Source organism: Microcaecilia unicolor, chromosome 11, assembly GCF_901765095.1.
Source record: "Microcaecilia unicolor chromosome 11, aMicUni1.1, whole genome shotgun sequence".
In the NCBI taxonomy this organism is placed as follows: domain Eukaryota; kingdom Metazoa; phylum Chordata; class Amphibia; order Gymnophiona; family Siphonopidae; genus Microcaecilia; species Microcaecilia unicolor.
In genome coordinates, this window is record NC_044041.1 from 157,088,515 (window position 1) to 157,108,629 (window position 20,115).

Sequence of the window (20,115 nt, forward strand, 5' to 3'; positions counted from 1 at the left end):
AGGACCCTCCAACCCCCTTGGACACCATTCTGCTCAAGTTTTCAGGCTATCCCTAATAAATATGATGGGAAAGAATGCTGAAAACCTAAGTGGATTGGTGTCAATGGGACTAAAGATACCTACCCATGAATAAAAAGCTGCCATAGCCAGTGAGGTCACAGGACATAGTGAGTAGGACAGCTGCCCTTGGCCTAAAACTCCCTGAAAACATATGAAGCTGTCATGTCAGTACGGTCTGTGGCCTGTTACTAGCTCAGGGGCTGATGCAGAAAGGTACTACGGGCAGAAGTTAACAGGCAATTTACTTCTCTGAAGTAACTCTCACGAGAGACATCAGTGCATAGCATAATAAAATACTTGGTAAGAAGCTTTTTCCTTAACATGCAGCAATATGGAGCTGTGCACTGATGTCTACTACATGGGCATAAGAAATTTACCATCAGATCTGAGGCAGCATAGAGAGCTCCCGCGACCTGCACAGACTATCCCTGGAAAGCCTTCTGCACTGGCCGTCCACCCCATAACCCAACCTGACCTGACCCTATCTGACCCCTATGCTCCCACTACTGAAATAAAAGCTCTGGTAGTCTAGTGACCCCTCTCCTTCTTCCCCCTCCCGATAAAACCCCCTGCCCCTAATTGTGAAAACAAACCCTGGTATCTATTGGCACCCTGACCCTTCCCCCAGTCTTCCTCCTCCTACAATGGCACATCTTAAAAGTGGTAGGAGTGATTCCCATTCATTTCTGCCTCCAGCATCAACATCTTGGAAAAAGGTGGTGTCTGACCCCACACAGTACATCCTAAAATGCACTGAAAGGGATCAGTTTTTCAAATAAGGGATTTCCCCCATTATTTGAGTACAGAGGTGTGGTAGCCGTGTTAGTCCACTTTTAAAGGTAATCTTAACAGAGACTACCAATAAGGGAAAAATTCCCTTATTTGTGGTAGACTGATCCTGCTTAGTACATCCCAGGATGAACCACATGGGTCATACACCGCCATCTTCCAAGATGGCAGTATGGGAGGCAGAAGCAAGTGGACATTGTACCTGCCTCTTTTAAGGTACACCCTGAGGGAGGGGGAGAGTCTGGGGGCATGGGGAGGGGTTCAAGTAAAAGTGCCAATAGATACTAGGGAATATTTTTACATGCAGGGGAAACGATAGGGGCTGCTAGACTACCAGGGATGTTGGGTCGATGCAAACTGCCAGTGACTTTTTTTAATGTCTCCCTTCTAGTAGGTGTGTGACCCAATCACCATTCATATGCCTACAGGAAGGGGGACATTTTGACAATGAGCTGCAGATTACTGCCAAGTTTTTAACATGCAACAAACAAACCAGGGTAATGCAGGCGCAAAACTCTACACTAACCACTAAGAGTATCCAGGATATGGATGGAGGGCACAAAAAGCCACTCCCGTTCAAGGAAATGAAATCATAAATATAAGAATCTACAAAGAATTTTTTAGAAAAAGGAATTTTTGTAAAAGAAAAAATTTTGTGTGAAAAGGAGAGATTCTCAGAGGCTGAACTCACCCAAGTAGACAGCCCACGATGCGTAGGCTTGTCCTAATGGATGGATGGGTTTCTCTATCATTGAATCTCTCCAGAGATTAATAAGTGCACCCATGAGCACCCAAGACCACCCCTATGCTCTGTAATTAGACAAGAAAATATTGACTATCAGTGTAAACTAAACAGACTTAGGCTCTCGATCCATACCCTAGTACAAGTCCCACTTAAAAAAGTGTTCCCTACTTAACTTTTTTGTTGTTTTTTTCTTTGCTAAGAAATACATGCAAGAATTAAATAATCTATGTCCAATACTCAACCTACACAAATGACTCTCCGATCTTAGACTAGGCTTATTATGTTTAGATTTCAATATCTAGCCACACGTATTGTAAGGAAACATGTAATATAATCTAAGTAGGACAAACGTTCTTTAAATGGGATGAATTATTCACAAAGTGAAAACACGTTTGACAGAACATAAAAGCAGATTGAAGAACCAGAAGATTACGGCTCCTATGGTAGCGCATTGTTTAGAGTTTCATCATCAATTTTTCCAGCTCCAGTGGATGGTCATTGATTATGTGGCATCTTCTCAGAGAGGAGGGGACAGGGAGAGTGTATTAGCTAGGAAAGAACAATACTGGATTTTCGAATTAGACACTACAATTCCGAATGGACTAAACGACTTCATAGAATGGAACACTGTCATTTAACACTCTGTCATTAACGTATGCCTTTAGCAATTGTGTGGGTAGGTGGGAGGGTTTTTTTGAAGGGTTTTTTGGATATAATTTTTTCTGAACATCATTACTTCCTCTGTTCCATATATATTAATTTTTCTGTATCATCTTTAAATTGAGCTTTATTTTGGTTTTTATATTGCTAACCATTACATAGCAAGGGTCTGAACAATTGACGTCATCACTCATGTTTCACGTTTTTATGTAATACTGATCACTTCCGGTTTTGGGAGTATAAAAGCAGGAACTCTGTTGAGCTCAGACTAAGAATGAGTTTTCAGAAAATTTGGCGCATTATGTGTTTGTTCACAGAAACAGGCAGCAAAAATATGGGTCCCTGACGAAGATCGTCTCAAAACCCTGCAGAGTCAGACACAGACGGTATACTGCCAATACTGGTGCTTGATTGAGGCACAGCAATGACGGTAGAGAGAATACTTGTCAACGCTGGATTCAATAGCAGCTGCTGGGTGTAGTACAGACACCCAGCAGCACAGAGATGCGCGCCTTCTTTTTCCTTTTGTCTTTAGAATGTATTACTCATGAATGAAGGATTATGTGTTTAAAGAATGTTTGTCCTACTTAGATTATATTACATGTTTCCTTACAATACGTGTGGCTACATATTGAAATCTAAACATAATAAGCCTAGTCTAAGATCGGAGAGTCATTTGTGTAGGTTGAGTATTGGACATAGATTATTTAATTCTTGCATATATTTCTTAGCAAAGAAAAAAACAACAAAAAAGTTAAGTAGGGAACACTTTTTAAAGTGGGACTTGTACTAGGGTATGGATCGAGAGCCTTCTAAGTCTGTTTAGTTTACACTGATAGTCAATATTTTCTTGTCTAATTACAGAGCATAGGGGTGGTCTTGGGTGCTCATGGGTGCACTTATTAATCTCTGGAGAGACTCAATGATAGAAAAACCCATCCACCCATTAGGACATGCCTACTTATCGTGGGCTGTCTACGTGGGTGAGTTCAGCCTCTGAGAATCTCTCCTTTTCACACAAAATGTTTTTCTTTTTCTTTTCCAAAAATTCCTTTTTCTAAAATATTCTTTGTAGATTCTTATATTTATGATTTCATTTCCCTGAACAGGACTGGCTTTTTCTGCTCTCCATGCATATCCTGGATACTCTTAGTGGTTAGTATAGAGCTTTGCTCCTGCATTACCCTGGTTTGTTTGTTGCTTGTATTATTTATATTACCAAAGGTACATTTAGGTGATTGTATTTTTAAGTTTTTAACATTGCAGTAAATTGTATGCTCGTTGCTTACTGCTTGGCTACGGGTTTCTTTTCTTTTTATTTTTTTAAAGTTGATTTCATGGTCAAAGCTGCATGCTTAAGTCATAGCTGTGCAGCTGTATCATATGGCTATCTGCATCAACCCTTGAGTTCTCATATTCCTTGACTCTTTCTGTGCTTCTGTGCACAGGACAAGACCCGAGATGATCTCCCACTTCAAGAACCACAAGGCGAAGAGAGTCAGGGCTGCATGAAGGGATGAAATTGTGGGATAAGGCTCTTGGGGAATGAAACTCCAAGCGCAGCTTTCTCTAGTTATGCCACTGACTATAGTGTATGTTTATTTGATCTGTTATGTCTCAAATTCTTGTTTCCAGGGTACTATGGTGTTCCCTCTGCTGACCACAGTCTTGAAGGATCCCCTGCAGTTTAAGAACCCTTATAGCTTTGACCCTGGACATTTCTTGGATGAACTTGGTGCTTTTAAGAAGAATGATGCCTTCATGCCTTTTTCTGCAGGTAGTTAACAGAAAATAAATAAATAAATAAATAAATAAATAAATAAATAAATAAATAAATAAATAAAACCAGTGTGAGAACTGGATAAAAGGGAGCTTTACACTGAGATACACAGTGCTTTTTTTGTAGGAAAAAAGGTGCAGGTACTCATTATCAGCGGGGTCACCACATATGGCTCCACCCCTATGATAGTCACACCCACATTAGCCACACCCCTTAAAAAGCCATGGCGCATATAAACAGACATCATTGAAAGTATTATACTAGTACTAGGAAAAAAGGCCTGTTTCTGAAACCAATGAAACGGGCGCTAGGAATGTATTGGGATGCTGCAATTAATGTTTTGAAAGGGATTGTTAGGAGAAATGTGTTGTCATGGTAATGAATAATTTACATTGTTGTATTATGTGTAATATATTGGTTTTTTTTTGTTTCTGTTTTTTTTCTTTGTGTTGGTTGTGTGTGGGGGTGTGAGTGAGTGAGAGATGCTGATTGTGCATGTTAGAGCTTATCTATTTATTGGTGGTGGGGGGGGGGGGGGTGGGAGTGAGAGACAGATATCATGATTCACCATGGCAGAGTTTGTGTATGATGTTGTGGTGGTGGTTGGGGGGAATGTGTGTGTGTGTGTGTTTTAATGAGAGAGAGAGTGATCTTGATTTTCTATTTTAGAGTTTGTGTATTAAGGTGGGAGGGAGGGGAGTGTGTGGGTGTGAGTGAGAGAGAGAGAGAGATGCTGTTTCTCCATGGCATAGTGTGTGTATGATGATGTGGCGGGGGGGGGGGGGGGGTGAGGGTGGAAGGAATATGTGTCTGTCAGACAGAAATATGGTGGTGATTGTCCCTTGGACAGTTTGTGTATGATGTGGGTGGTGGTGGGGAGGGTGGCAGAGGTTGTGTATGATGTGGGGGTGGGTGGGTGGAGAGGGTAGCAGTGTTTGTGTGTGAGAGTGTTTGGAGGGGGGACAATTGCCTTTCTTCCCCTGAAGTTCCCTTTCCTTAGCCCCATTCCGGAAGGGGGGGCCTTGGTTATTGATTTGGTTGGGAGTGTGTGAGTTGCATGATCAATCTGTGTTGCCATTCTAGGGGGGGGAGGGGGGATGGTAGCGGTGTTCGGCATCAGTGTATGTGTTTGTGTGTTTTGGGGGGGGGGGGGGTTGGGGGGCTGTGAGTGTCTGTGTGTGAGTCAGAGAGAGATATGTTGAATTTCCTTGGTAGAGTTGGTGTATGAAGGGGGGTGGTGCTGGGAGTGTTTGTGTGTGTGTGTGTGTGTGTGTGTGTGTGTGTGTGTGTGTGTGTGTGTGTGAATGAGATAGAGAGATGCTGTCTCTCCATGGCAGAGTGTGTGTATGTTCTTGTGGGGGGGGGGGGGGGGGAGTTTGGTTGTGTGTGAGTGAGAGATGGTGATTCTCCATGGTACAGCTTGTGTATTTATTGTGGGGGGGGGGGGGGGGGGGGAGTGTGTGGGTGTGAGTGAGAGACATAGATCTTGATTCACGTGGCAGAGTTTGTGTATGATGGTGTGGAGGTGTTTGGGGGGGAGTGTGTGTGTGTGTCTGAGTGAGAGATAGAGATGTTGATTTTGCATTTTACAGTTTGTGTATTAAGGGGGGTGGGAGGGGAGCTTGTGGGTGTGAGTGGTAGAGATGCTGTTTCTGCATGCAAACATAACGTTGATTCCGTTGGTAATACGCGGTCTGCAAGCAGCCTGCAGTGTGTTATTGCCGGTTCCTGCAGCGCTATTGCCAGGTGTCTGCCAGTGCCAGCACATAGCCCCGTGAAAACGCAGCATGCGGCCGAGATCCTGAGAGAGACAGAGAAGAAAACGGTGAAGTGAGGGCCGTACCTTGTGCTTTAAATGTTTGGAGGGGTGGTTGGGGAGTGAGCCACTGCGTGTTCACGAAGAATCATTTTTCCCGCTGCCTCCTGTGGTTCTATGTGCTTGGTTGTTAGTTCAATTTGTCTTTCTTTGCTGTTGCCGTCAGAAAATTTGCAGGTGGTTCCTTAAGTTGGCTTTCTTTTTCTGGTGTTGTGTGTAGAAGGCGCGTTGCGGAAGTGCAGAGCCAACTAACTCGTCTTTTATTTTCTTTTCTCATTACCCGCCCTCGACGTCATCACGTTTGGACGCGAGGGCAGGGTAGAGAGAGATTACCCGCCCTCGACGTCATCACATTTTGACGCGAGAGCGGGCCAGAGAGAGATGGTTACAGACCTACGAACTTACGAATCTTTCACTGAAGCCACAAAGTCAGCTTCAGAATGTTGAGGGTGCGTTTTATTATAGTAGAGATAGGAGAAAAATAATAACGTGATTTGTTTTTCATTATAAATAATTTTTGTAAGCTGTTACCGCTCCAGTATACCCAGTGCAAAATAAGACAGCAAATGTAAATTCTCAAACTGGACATATTCCAAACACTAAAATGAAAATAAAATGATTTTTTTCTACCTTTGTTTTCTGGTGACTTTGTGTTTCCTGATCATGTCGGTCCCAGTCTCTGATTCTGCTGCTGTCTATCTGTTCCCTTGACTCCATTTCCAGGGATTCCTTTCCTTTTATTTCTTTACTTTCCTCCTTTCTTCTTCATTTCTTGTTCTACATCCATAGGTAAAAGCTGGGTCCTCCGCAGACTTGACTGGAGGAGGTATAGAGTGGATCCAGTATTTGCCTATTTTCTCCATCCTTGTGCAGTTTTTCTTCTCTTTTCCCTTTCCCTCATCTCCGTCACTATGCGTCTCCTTCCTATTCTCCCCTCCCCACCATCCATGTCCATCTCCTTCCTCTGTCTTCCCTCTCCTCCGTCCAAGTCCAGCATTTCTCCTCTCTCCCTAATCCTCCATCCGTGTGTATCTCCTTTCTCTGTATTTCCTTCCCTCAATGGCGTTCCTAGCGTCGACGACACCCGGGACGGATCGCTGGGAGGGGGAGGGGGTGCCGCGACGCGCGCCTGTTGGCTGCGAGTTGGAATCGCTACGTTAAATTCTCTCATTCGCTGCAGCTCCCTCCCTCTGCCCCAGAACAGGAAGTAACCTGTTCCGGGGCAGAGGGAGGGAGCTGCAGCGAACAAGAGAATTTAGCGTAGCGATTCCAACTCGCAGCCGACAGGCGCGCGCCGTGGCACCCCCCAGCGGCGTGCACCCGGGGCGGACCGCCCCCACCGCCCCCCCCCCCTTGGTACGCCACTGCCTTCCCTCCAACATTTCTCTTCCCTGCCCTCCACTCCATCCTTTGCAGCATTTCTCCTCTCTCCCCTCCTCTCCATCCATGTGCATCTCCTTCCTGTCTTCCCTCTCCTCCATCCATGTCCAGCATTTCTCCTGCCCTCCCCTCCATCAATCCATGTCCAGCAACTCTCCTCTCTTCCCTGCCCTCTCCTCCCATCCATGTCCAGGGTAAACTTCTACAAAACAGATGATGTGATTCCGTGTGCCCCAATGAAAGGAGAGTTTAATTCTACTGCCATTTAATTTTAATATATTCCATCATCTTTATAAACACCAGGCTTCCCAAGGCAGAGTACAACCAGTTAAGATGAACCCATCAGGAAACAGAATATTCTCACTGACATCTGGCCATCTGAATTGTTTAGAAGCACAGTGAAGAAAAATGAACACAAACTACAGAATTTATAATTGCTGTTTCTACTAGCTACAATAATTTTTGAAGTTGTTTTAGTGATATTCAATTATGTTTTTTCTCCTCCACCTCATAAGGCACTGCCTATCCAACAAAAACAATGTTAGACTTGTTACAGATGGACCAACAATAAAGAAGGACAACGTGGATGCAGCAGCCACAAGATAGGATTGGGAACCTACTGTCCTAAAAATTCTATCACAGTACAGAATTAGGTGGGAAGAGAAATATTGCCAGAGAAGATAAACAGAAAAGAAGCCTACCAAAGTTTATTATTATTATTATTAGCATTTGTATAGCGCTACCAGACGCACACAGCGCTGAACACCTGATACAAAGAGACAGTCCCTGCTCAAAAGAGCTTACAATCTAAGTAATACAGACAAACAAGACAGTTACGGGTGAGGGAAGTAATGGGTGAGAAGGGAGGAAAGGACAAGGGGAGGGCAATTGTGGCTAGGAGCTAAAAGCAGCAGTGTAAAGGTGGGTTTTCAGCATAGATTTGAAAACAGGTAGAGATGGAGCTAGACGTATAGGTCCAGGAAGTCTATTCCAGGCATAAGGTGCCGCGAGAGAAAAGGAGTGAAGCCTGGAGTTAGCAGTGGAGGAGAAGGAGGACGACAAGAGAGATTTGTCAAGCGAGCGGAGTTCACGGGGAGGAATGTAGGGAGAGATGAGAGCGGAGAGGTAATGGGGGGCTGCAGAGTGGATGCATTTAAAGGTCAGTACGAGAAGTTTAAACTGAATGCGGACAGGGAGCCAGTGAAGTGACTTGAGGAACGGGCTAGTATGGGTATAACGATTCTGGTGGAAAACAAGTCATGCCGCAGAATTTTGGACATATTGGAGAGGAGAGAGATTGCTGAGCGAAAGACCGGTGAGAAGTAAATTACAATAGTCCAAGCAAGAGGCGACAAGGGTGTGGATAAGGGTTCTGGTAGCGTATTCAGAAAGGAAGGGGCGAATTTTGCTAATATTGTAGATAAAGAAGCGACAGGTTTTGGCGATCTGTTGAATATGGGCAGAGAAGGAGAGAGAGGAATCAAAGATGACTCCAAGGTTACGAGCCGAGGAGACAGGGAGGATGTGAGAGCCATTAACAGAGATAGAGAAAGGGGGAAGAGGGGAGGTGGGTTTAGGGGCATGATTGCACTTACCATGCAAAAACAGCAAAAATTAATGCACAGTAAATGCAAAACCTGTCTGGTAAATGCAGGGGCCCCACCCAGCATCTACTCTGAATTTACCACACAGGGCAGTGCCATACCAGAAGGTACCACAATATACGTGGAGCCAGATAATGCTAAGGTAGTGCTTCCCCCACACACATTCCTTCCATCTGATAACTCATGCCAACCCTATCACTGCCCCCCCCCCCCCCCGGTATCCAAATCCTCACCCTCCATAATCCCCTGATCGGTCCTCATCAATCACAACGTGGATGCAGCAGCTCACAGGTTTGCTTGGTGTCTTTTGAGTGAACGGCGACGGCTGAGCGGGGGGAGTAGAAACAGGGATTAATCAAATGTCTTCCTTACTTACAGTGGACTAGATAGGCTCACTTCCACTCCACTCTCTATTTTCCAAAATTGCAGTGGCGAACCAGCGGCAGCAAGCAGGCAGGCTCGCCTCCGTCTTTCGCTTCCCTGCTCTCTCAGAGTCCCGCCCTCGCAGAAAGGAAATGACATCAGAGGAAGGCGGGACGGAGGCAAGCCTGCCTGCTTGCTGCCTTTACTGCTGCCGGTTCGCCACTGCGATTTTGTTAAATAGAGAGTGGACCATTGCATAAAGACAGGACTGACTTTTATGCAGTCCTATTTTTGCAGTGACCTTGCTGAATATTGGCATGTGCTGACTCTGTCCCCGGAATTCTCCCAAAATAGCCAGTTTTGCATTAGGCACTAACTAAACATTTTCAGCAGTACTAACCAGATAAGTGCTACTGAAAATGACCAATTAGCCCCAAACAAGTGATTTAACTGGCCAAGAACTGTTTCTGACCAGTTAAATTACTTTGAATATCAACCCCTATATGTGTACTGGTGGCTGGTAAATTTGCAAACCCTGTATTCACTGATAATCTGCCCCATATGGATAATGCTAGATTGAAACTATTTTTAATCAGTCCAGCACTATCTGTATAGGGCTGGGGAGGGGTGGGAACCATATGTTATTCTCTATAGCAGCCGCATTTGTGTGGCATTGCTATACGGATAACACCCGAAAAGGCCAAAACTAAAATGCTAAGACTAACTGTACAGTGGCTGAACGTCATCACTGAACAGTTAGATGGTAATTCTGTAATGGAGTACCTATTTTTAGGCTTCAAGAACAAACCTATTTGGAGCTTCTGCTATAAAGAAAGGAGGCACCTACTTTTTCTTTATAGATTATTAAAGTAATAGGTCAAAAACCGCACGTCTAGCTATCTGTATAATGGCACTGAGTATACCTAGTTTGTAAAAGCTGAAAATTGACATGTGCATGTATACACCCCAAACCTCTAGAGCTTAGAAACAAGGCCACTTGTAGCACTAAACTGGGTGATATTCAGCCCATGGCAGTCAGTAGTTTTTAAGGCGCTGAAAGCCATAGGCTGAATCTAATTTAGATATTCAGTACCAGGCCATGTTTGGGCAGTGGCATTGAATATCAAGGTCTCACACAGATCTGGAAGTTATGGGGGTGCCAGCTGATATTCAGTGTCTGCACCTGCACAACTAACCAGGCAAAATTAGGAATGCCTTTGTGCAGTTCAAGTTGCTTGGTTAGTTATACGGCCACTGCACTGAATATCACTGGTGCAGTGGCGTAGGAAGGGGGGGCAGGAGGGGCGGTCCGCCCCGGGTGCACACGCTCGGGGGGTGCCGGCCCCGCTGGTTCCCTGCTCTCTCTGCCCCGGAACAGATTACTTCCTTTTCCGGGGCAGAGAGAGCAGGGACCCACCGGGGCCGATGCAGCTCCGAGTGACGTGCACTCGGGGTGGATCGGCCCTCCCGCAGGTAAGAATGCGGTCCAGGGGGGTTGCGCTCTGGGGGGGTCTCTCCGCAGAGGGGGGGGGTCAAGCCGTGCTGCACCCGGGGGGGGGGGGGGTGCGCAGCGGCGACCCGCCCCGGATGCCATTAGCCCTTGCTACGGCACTGCACTGGTGTCTGCATAACTATCGGCTCTTCCCTGTCTCTGCCCCCAGGGCTGATCTTAGCAACTGTGGGGCCCTGTGCAGACCAGTTTGGTGGGGCCCTCGCCTAGCCCAGCCTGAAAAAATTGACACATGTATGTACGTTTGATGATTATTTCACAAACTCTGCCTCATGTTATGACAAACTAAAATTAAATTAAAGTTTTGAAGTCACCTCAGAAAGGCCAACTCGCAATCCCTTCACTACAAAACACTAAGCACAAACTTGTGCAGAAACACACTCATAGTAACATAGTAACATAGTAGATGACGGCAGAAAAAGACCTGCACGGTCCACCCAGTCTGCCCAACAAGATAAACTCATTTTTTGTGTATACCTTACCTTGATTTGTACTTGTCTTTTTCAGGGCACAGACCGTATAAGTCTGCCCAGCACTATCCCCGCCTCCCAACCACCAGCCCCGCCTCCCACCACCGGCTCTGGCACAGACCGTATAAGTCTGCCCAGCACTATCCCCACCTCCCAGCCACCAGCCCTGCCTCCTACCAGCGGCTAAGCTTCTGGGGATCCCTTCCTTCTGAGCAGGATTCCGTTATGTTTATCCTACGCATGTTTGAATTCCGTTACCGTTTTCCTCTCCACCACCTCCCGCAGGAGGGCATTCCAAGCATCCACCACTCTCTCCGTGAAAAAATACTTCCTGACGTTTTTCTTGAGTCTGCCCCCCTTCAATCTCATTTCATGTCCTCTCGTTCAACCGCCTTCCCATCTCCGGAAAACGTTCGTTTGCGGATTCATACCTTTCAAATATTTGACCGTCTGTATCATATCACCCCTGTTTCTCCTTTCCTCCAGGGTATACATGTTCAGGTCAACAAGTCTCTCCTCATACGTCTTCTAACGCAAATCCCATACTATTCTCGTAGCTTTTCTTTGCACCGCTTCCATTTTTTTAACATCCTTCACAAGATACGGCCTCCAAAACTGAACACAATACTCCAGGTGGGGCCTCACCAACGTCTTATACAGGGGTATTAAAACCTCTTTTCTTCTGCTGGTCACACCTCTCTCTATACATCCTAGCAATCTTCTAGTTACAGCCACCGCCTTTTCACACTGTTTCGTTGCCTTCAGGTCCTCAGATACTATCACCCCAAGATCCCTCTCCCCGTCCGTACTGTACCATAACACCACTAACTCCCAAGATGCAAAGAGAAACAACCTTATCTGTGAAAAGGCAGCACTGTAAATATTACACAATATCCTAAAACCCTGATACACTATCTAGTTAGAAAAAAAGAACAAACGTGACTGCTACAGATCTCTGCACAAAAACTATATGCTAGCCTAGCAGAATATCCGAAACACAGTCTATCAATAAATATGAAACAAGGAATCACAGACCAATAATAGAGATACAAAGGCAAAAATCTGAACTGGAAAGCAAGGAGTCAGATTCTGCATATCAGTGGCGTTCCTAGGGGGGCTGACACCCAGGGCGGATCACCGATGCGCCCCGCCCCCCTGGATGCAGCGTAACCCCCCCCCCTGGCGAAAGGACACCCCCCCACGTAGGAACCCCCTCCCCCGGGTGCAAGCCGCTGGGGGTGGGGTGCCGTGCGCGCCTGTCCTCCGTTCGTTCCATGCTTCTTCTCTGTCCCGGAACAGGAAGTAACCCACCCAGCGGCGTGCACCCGGGGCGGACCGCACCCACTGCCCCCCCCTAGGAACGCCACTGCTGCATATACAGCAATACTAGAGAAACAGAAATGGAAATACAAAATATCAGAGATGCATATTTTCCAAAGTCTGACATGTTCCAACCGACAAATTAAAAAATAAATCATTTTGTCTGCGTTTATAGTCTGAGCATTTTATTTTTACTTTTGATTCCGTCTGTGTCTCTTCTGCTTTTCTGGATCTCCTATCCATTTCACATTTCTTCTCCATGTCTGCCATCCATCTTCTCTCTGCATCCCATCTGTCTTGTCCAGCATCTCTCCTCTGTGTTCCTGTTCAGCATCTTCCTATTCACTTTTCCACTCTCCATGTGTTAGTCTTCTCCTAACCTTTTTTTCCAGGGTCGCTTTTCCATTTTTTCTCTCCTCTTGTCTTCTTCCTTTTCTTCTCTACATCTGTCTGGCACTAATCTTTCATTTTATTTTCCCCCCACATTTCACTCACCGTATCTATCTACAGACTTTTACCATCTCCCTCTCATTCCATTTCCAGCACTCCAATTGCCCCCCTCTGTCTCTTCCTCATCCAGTCTCCTAAATCCTTCCCCCATCTTTCACTCACTTCTTTAGTTCCCCATTCCCATCTTCTGTACTCGCCCTCTTAGCACTCATCTACCCTCCACTGCATTTCCTCACCCTATCAGTCCCAGCTCCATCACTGTCTCTCCTTCCTTCCCTTGCCTCCAAGGCCATTCTTCTGTCTCTTACCCTTTACCCAATAGCCTCTTTTTCACCATCTTTTTAACCCCATTTCCACTCTCACTCAACCCCTTTAGAGACCCATCCCTTTTCAATGCCTCTGATCCTCTTTCCAGTCTTCCAGGTCATTCATGTTATGTCTCAGCCTTTCCCTACATCATCCCCTTTATTTGTCCCTCTTCTCATATCCCTCACTTCACACCCTCACTGATTCTCCCAACCCCCCATATCTAAAACTGCCAAGTATTCACTATCCCCTCAAATTCCCACTCCATTTCCCCTATCTGTAATTTTCTGCCCTGTGTATCTGGATTTTCAAAAGGCATTTGACAAAGTACCTCATGAAAGACTCCAGAGGAAATTGGAGAGTCATGGAGAAGGGTAGATAGTGGGGTTCCTCAGGGGTCTGTGCTGGGACCGCTGCTTTTTAACTTATTTATAAATGATTTAGAGATGGGAGTAATTAATTTTAATTACCTTACTAGTTACGCCCATCTCTAGTTCATTTATAAATATGCTAAAAAGTAGCGGTCCCAGCACAGACCCCTGGGGAACCCCATTAACTACCCTTCTCCATTGAGAATACTGACCATTTAACCCTACTCTCTGTTTTCTATCTTTTAACCAGTTTTTAATCCACCATAGGACACTACCTCCTATCCTGTGACTCTCCAATTTCCTCTGGAGTCTTCCTCCACCTCTCCCCCTGTGGGATCTGGTACCATTCTCTCCTTTCCTGCTCCCTGCATTGCTGCCCTCATTTAATCTTCCATGCCACCCTCCGTCAGCTAATTGAGAGGATCTAGTCAGTCCAAGAAGTCAGTCCAAGAAATATGTGAGTCTCACCAGCTCCACCAAACCTCCAAGAACAGAAACTGGCCTGTAGAAACTGACCAATAGGCATGATGTTTAGTGTCAACAAGCAAGTGGAGTTGAGGGCTCTAAGAATCGCCAGATTTACCTATTAAAAGTCCCAAGGTGCAGAAGTGGGTTTGGGTGGAGGTGGTCCACCAAATATGTTTCACCTTTGTCATGGAAATACTTTCTCACGATGGGCAGCATCGTATAAGATCCTTCCCTGTGAAGCCATGGTGGTGACCCAGATGGGATTTCAATTTACTTTGCTTCAAATACTACTGGCCAGTGAGCACCTCTGCCTTTAAGAAAGGTGGGAGTGATGGGACACTAGTGCTCAGGTTTATTGATGCTCATGAGAAAAAGATGGAGAAGGATGCTCCCTTTTCAGTGCAGCACACCCTAGGCAACTGACTACAATGGAGAAGCTGGGCCTGGTCCCAAGATAAAGGTCCTGGGGAATTTCTTCTTTTAGTGTTGAATGGGAAAAAAAAACCAGGACTGAATCAGCCTGTCCTGAAAATGTGGAGCCAATTATCAGTGCTAGTGGGGAGACTCACAGGCCTTTCTGAGCACTATTGCTGCCTAATATGTTTTCCTCCAGCACAGACATGTTAAGCCCATGCATTAGATGTGTAACACATGAATTTGGGCCCTTTCTGTAGCTCATATGCTTAAGGTCCCTCCTCTCAATCATTGGCTCTCTATTCCTTAACTCTGTGGTCTGGCATCTCCTTCCCTTTTTTTTTTCTTTCCATCCCCCTCCCAATCCACATCTCTCATTGTCCCTCCCCTAAGAAGAGCGATGCTAGACATTACACGATGTGATATCCGCAAGCGAGCCTTCTCCAGAGTAGCTCCCACACTCTGGAATGCATTGCCTGAAAGGCTCCGTTTAACACAAGACTACCTCTACTTCAGGAAGCAAGTGAAAGCTTGGCACTTCAACCAAGCCTTTAATGGAAGAAGCAACTAACTTGTTAGTCTCACTGACTCACAAACACAAGGATTGACTCAGCTGCACATACTGCAGCAGGACATGTTTATCCACTCCTACCCTAGCTGAGATAATATTTAACCATCTCGCTGACCTCATGTGCAACTTTCTTCAAATCAATCACCTTACTTTCTAATTCCTCCTACTTTCTTGCTCATCTATATGTTACATCTTTGCCTTACCCCTCATTACCAATTATAATGTTCTAGTACATATTGTGTTGTCATTGCAAGTAGTTTACCATCCAGCTTATTTTTGAAAGAGAAAGACGCCTATATTTCGACCTAAATCGGGAGATGGGCATCTTTCTCTCGTGTGCGACCAAATCGGTATAATCGAAAGCCGATTTTGGTCGTCTTCAACTGCACTCCATCGCAGGAACGAACAAAGTTGACGGGGGCATGTCGGAGGCATGGCAAAGGTGGGACTGGGGCGTGGTTATCGGCTGAGGAGAGATGGGCATCTTTAGCTGATAATCGAAACAAGAAGGGCGTTTTTGACGAGAATTTGGTCCGCTTTATTTGGACCCTCTTTTTTCAGGTCCAAGTCCCAAAAAAGGGCCCAAACTGACCAGATGACCACCGGAGGGAATCGGGGATCACCTCCCCTGACTCCCACAGTGGTCACTAACCCCCTCCCACCAAAAAAAACCCCACTTTAAAAACTTTTTTTGCAGCCTGTATGCCAGCCTCAAATGCTGTACCCACCTCCATGACAGCAGAATGTGTTCTTTCCTCTGACAGCCTTTCCCTGGTTCTGATGTGGCTCTCGGGTGAGTGTGACACCTTTTCTGTTATGTGCACTGCAGAGTCACATCAGCAATGCATTGTGGTGGGTGTAGGGTATTGAGCTCCATGATTCCACTAGCTTGTGTTAAATGCTCACGATGTTGGTAGTTGGTAGGCTCTACTCCCATGGTGCTTTTCCCCCTGCTTACTGGGTCAGAGTGTGCCCTGTTTTGCTTCCGGAGTCCATGAGGTAGTAGTGGCCATTTTTGTAAGCCAGTTTTAGATCCCTTTCATGTGTTAGCCACGTTACAGAACTTAGTTCTTACCTTGAATGTTGCTGAAAGAGGGCATTGTACAGCATTCTGCCAGCTCGGACCTACTGCTAATCTCAGTACCAGCGAGACTTGTTGCCAGTGGGGCACAACCTCTGATCTGCAGTTAACTGTGAGTAAACGTGCTTATTCCAATAAAGGACGTTTTCGGAGAGATTAGTCTTCAGATGTCAACTAGTGTGCCAAGGTTATACAGCAGCAACAAGTCCTAGAGGCCTGCGTGTATGCAGGTCCCTGGAGCACTTTTAGTGGGTACCGCAGTGCACTTCAGGCAGGCAGACCCAGGCCCATCCCCCCTACCTGTAACACTTGTGCTGGTAAATGGGAGGCCTCCAAAACCCACTGTACCCATATGTAGGTGCCCCCTTCACCCCTAAGAGCTATGGTAGTGTTGTATATTTGTGGGTAGTGGGTTTTGGGGGAGGGGGGTTGGGGGCTCAGCACCCGTGGTAAGAGAGCTATGCATGTGGGAGCATTTTCTGAAGTCCACCGCACTGACCAGTTGGTGTCCTGGCATGTCAGGGGGCGAGTGTACTACGAATCCTGGTCCCTCCCACGACCAAATAGCTTGGATTAGGACGTTTCTGAGCTGGGCGTTTTTAGTTTCCATTATCGCTAAAAAAAACAAACGCCCAGCTCAGAAACGACTAAATCCATGGCATTTTGGTCCGTACAAACCATATTTTGTACGGACCAAAATGAAAGATGGACGCCCATTTTTTCGAAAATACGGTCTGTCCCGCCTCTTCACATACCCATTTTCGGACATAGACACCTATGGAGATGGGCGTTCGCGTTCGATTATGCCCCTCCATGCCATACTTTGTATTGTTCGAATATTTTTACTGCTCTAATTGCCTACTGCTCATGTTTGATCTATTCTTACTGTACACCGCCTTGAGTGAATTCCTTCAAAAAGGCGGTAAATAAATCCTAATAAATAAATAAATGTGAAGGGGATAGGGACATAGAGGGGTGATGCTGGAAACATGAGGAGGGGATAGGCACACAGAAGGGAAATGCTGCACAGAGGGAGAGGGATATGGACACAGATGGGAGATGCTGAACAGGGCAACAATAAGGTCGCAGAGAGGGGAGATGCTCAACATGGCAGAAGGATAGGAGCAGGAGGGGAGATGCTGGATAGGAAGCAGAGAGAAGATTGATGTGGACATGGAGAGAAGAAATACCAAATGGACAAAGAGATCCTGCAGGAGGGTTAAGATAAGATGGGAAAGCAGAAATCAGAGACTGGGACCAACCTGATTAGAAAAATAAAATGACCAGGCAACAAAGGTAGATAAAATTATTTCTATTTATTGATTAATATATGTCAGTTGTTGGAATTTACATCTTCCAGAACTGATGTTACACATGGTTAGCGCCCAGAAGAATAATCACACTTATTGGTCTTTAATCTCATTCATTGTGGTGGTAAATCTCTTTCTCTGGGATGGGCTACCCTTGTCATCTCTTCCCACATACAGAATGTCGCTGTAAGGATTAATCTAATATAAAGTGGTTTTGTACTGTGTTTGTTGCTTTAACCTTTTCTGATTACTTTACCCAGGGAAGCGGATCTGTCTCGGGGAAGGCCTGGCTCGCATGGAGCTCTTCCTGTTCTTCACCTTCATCCTGCAAAATTTCACCCTGGGGACAACAAAGGACCCAAAGGACATTGACCTGAGCTCAGCATTGCATTCAGGAAACAGGCCACGTCCTTACCAGCTGTGTGTGCACCCACGTCGATGACATTCTACCTGCAGGCTATGCCTCCAAGACTGTGCATTTTTTGGAGTACTAAGAATTCCCAGTTTAGCTCTTGTCCTCTTGGGTCACTGTGTATACAAGATCAGACTGAGCAGGGAACCCATTGTGGCAATAAACCCATTATTATTCAGCTGTCTTTGCTCTCTTCTTCAACTGGCATACAGTTGAAGGACTGTGAATCTTCCAGTTACATCTGAGGGATGTAGCTAACAACACTGATCAGTGAATGCCTTGATTTGGGGATTATAACAAAGGGGACAATATTCAAAAGCTTTTATGTCTTATCGGGTGCTAGCTTTATAAGCTTGTCAAAAATATGTTAAGTTAGTGCAATAAAAGAGGTACCATTGTATTTTTTTTAAATTTCTATTTATGGTCTCATAAGGGCTCTGCTAAAAAGAAAAAAAAAAATAAGGCCCATATCCAAAAGATTTATGCTTCTAACTATGAGAGTTATGCTCCTACATTGACCTCTCTGAAAATTTACTAGGTCTGAGAGTGCTTAAATTTATACTCAAAATTTCACTAAACTACACTAAAGAATTACTGCGGGAGCACTTAACTGACACCAATTTTTTAGACCATAAGGGCTCATGTGGTAATCCTGTGCTAACCAGTTAGTGCATAGTAATGCAGACACACTAACTGATTAGTTCAGCCCACAGACACCCCCCCAACAAAAATTTTAAAATATTTTTTTGTGTGCAGGTAGAGCGTAGACTTGGAATGTACTACTGGATGCCTGAATGCGTCCCATGGTAAGCCATTTTAAGTTGTGGTCCTTTATTTAATTATTGGTTAGGAAACTGTGGAAATTCTGCTAGGTTTTACTTTTCTCAGTGCCATTTATAGATTAAGAGAGAAGCTTTTTAGATGCTATATTTGATATATTTCTAGTAAAAGTTGGAATTGAAACCTGTTGGATCTTTACACTTAAAAGCCCATCCACTCTACCCCAGAAACTTGCTGTTCCTATATGGTTAACCCAATACACATTAACACTATTCCTCAATAAAGTCACATTCAGTTTATCTTGCTGATTGGTATCCCTCATCAGTGTATTACAAGAAATGATTTATCTTGGGGGAAAGAGCTCTAGAGCACTCACTACTGTTTATAATTTAAGAGCAGGCGCTGTATTTATAGGTTTTAGGATATTAATTTCTCCACCAATCACCAAAGGTGATAATTGCAATAAATTAAATTAAGAATATATAAAAGATACCACATACTCAGAACACAAAGAGACCGTATTTTTAGCTTCAAAAAGGTTGATTTAATATACAATTGCACACGAGAGGTAGGTTTTTTAAGAGATCTTTACAAATAATCTGTGCTTAAGTAAAGTAAAGTAGCAGGTCTAGATCAAAAGTTATGTTACTTACAAGTCCTTGTTACATAGTATGAACAGCGTGAGGTAAGCAAATGTTCAGGACAGGAGCAGGGCTTCTGCAGTGAGTGGATCTGAGTTGCTTGCAGCTGAAGAGAGAATCTGAATCTTGGGGAAACAGCTTTTGCTTTTATATCTTGCAAGCTGCAGGAGGATATGATCACAGAGTTCCAGCACCTGCTTCCTGGTTTGCACTGGATAACTTGCAAGGCATTATGGTTATTGTAGTCTGTTCACATGATCTGCAGATGTCCTGGTGTCCATTTGTCTGATAGTTGATGGGAGGGGCAGGTATACCTTTGACAAGCAAATGTCTTGTTTATGGTTTCCCCTCTGAAGTCTTTGTTATCAATAGCTGGAGTTATGCCTTTTCCAGACTATCTGTCTGCTGGTGGAGATGTCTATGTGATTCTTCAAGTATCCACCTTAGTCATGCTTTTGTTCAGTCTTTTTAGGTGGGAGGGCAGAGAGAGTTTTATTTCTCTTTAAAGCACAGTACCCTTTTGTCTCTTAAATGTCTTTTAAATGTTCCCCAAAGGGAGGGGGAAGAGGGCTTTGGAATGAAAGCCAGTTCTGCTGCAGTGTCAAATATATATTTTTAAAAGCTGCACAAATATATTGGTGTATATATATGTATCTGATCCAACACAACATCATGCTACACATTTAATTCTGATGATTGGCTTATACCATAACAAGTGTATACCTATATACACATTCTAACCAATCAGCATGTCTTTCATTCAGTGTAATACCTGTGGAGCTCTTGTCCTAAGCCAGGCCATCTGGAGGGATGT

The 20,115-nt window shown here is 44.9% G+C and overlaps 1 protein-coding gene across 1 annotated transcript in view; it reads left to right on the plus strand.

Annotated features, from left to right (window-relative positions):
- Nucleotides 1–18,285, plus strand: part of LOC115479606 (cytochrome P450 2G1-like) — a 97,908-nt gene extending 79,623 nt beyond the window's left edge. Inside the window, exons 8-9 of the mRNA XM_030217626.1 lie at nucleotides 3,890–4,031; nucleotides 17,729–18,285. Of these exons, the coding sequence (XP_030073486.1) occupies nucleotides 3,890–4,031; nucleotides 17,729–17,910 (324 nt within the window). The 3' untranslated portion in view covers nucleotides 17,911–18,285. The remainder of the gene's footprint in view (nucleotides 1–3,889; nucleotides 4,032–17,728) is intronic.
- Nucleotides 18,286–20,115: the final 1,830 nt, after the last annotated feature.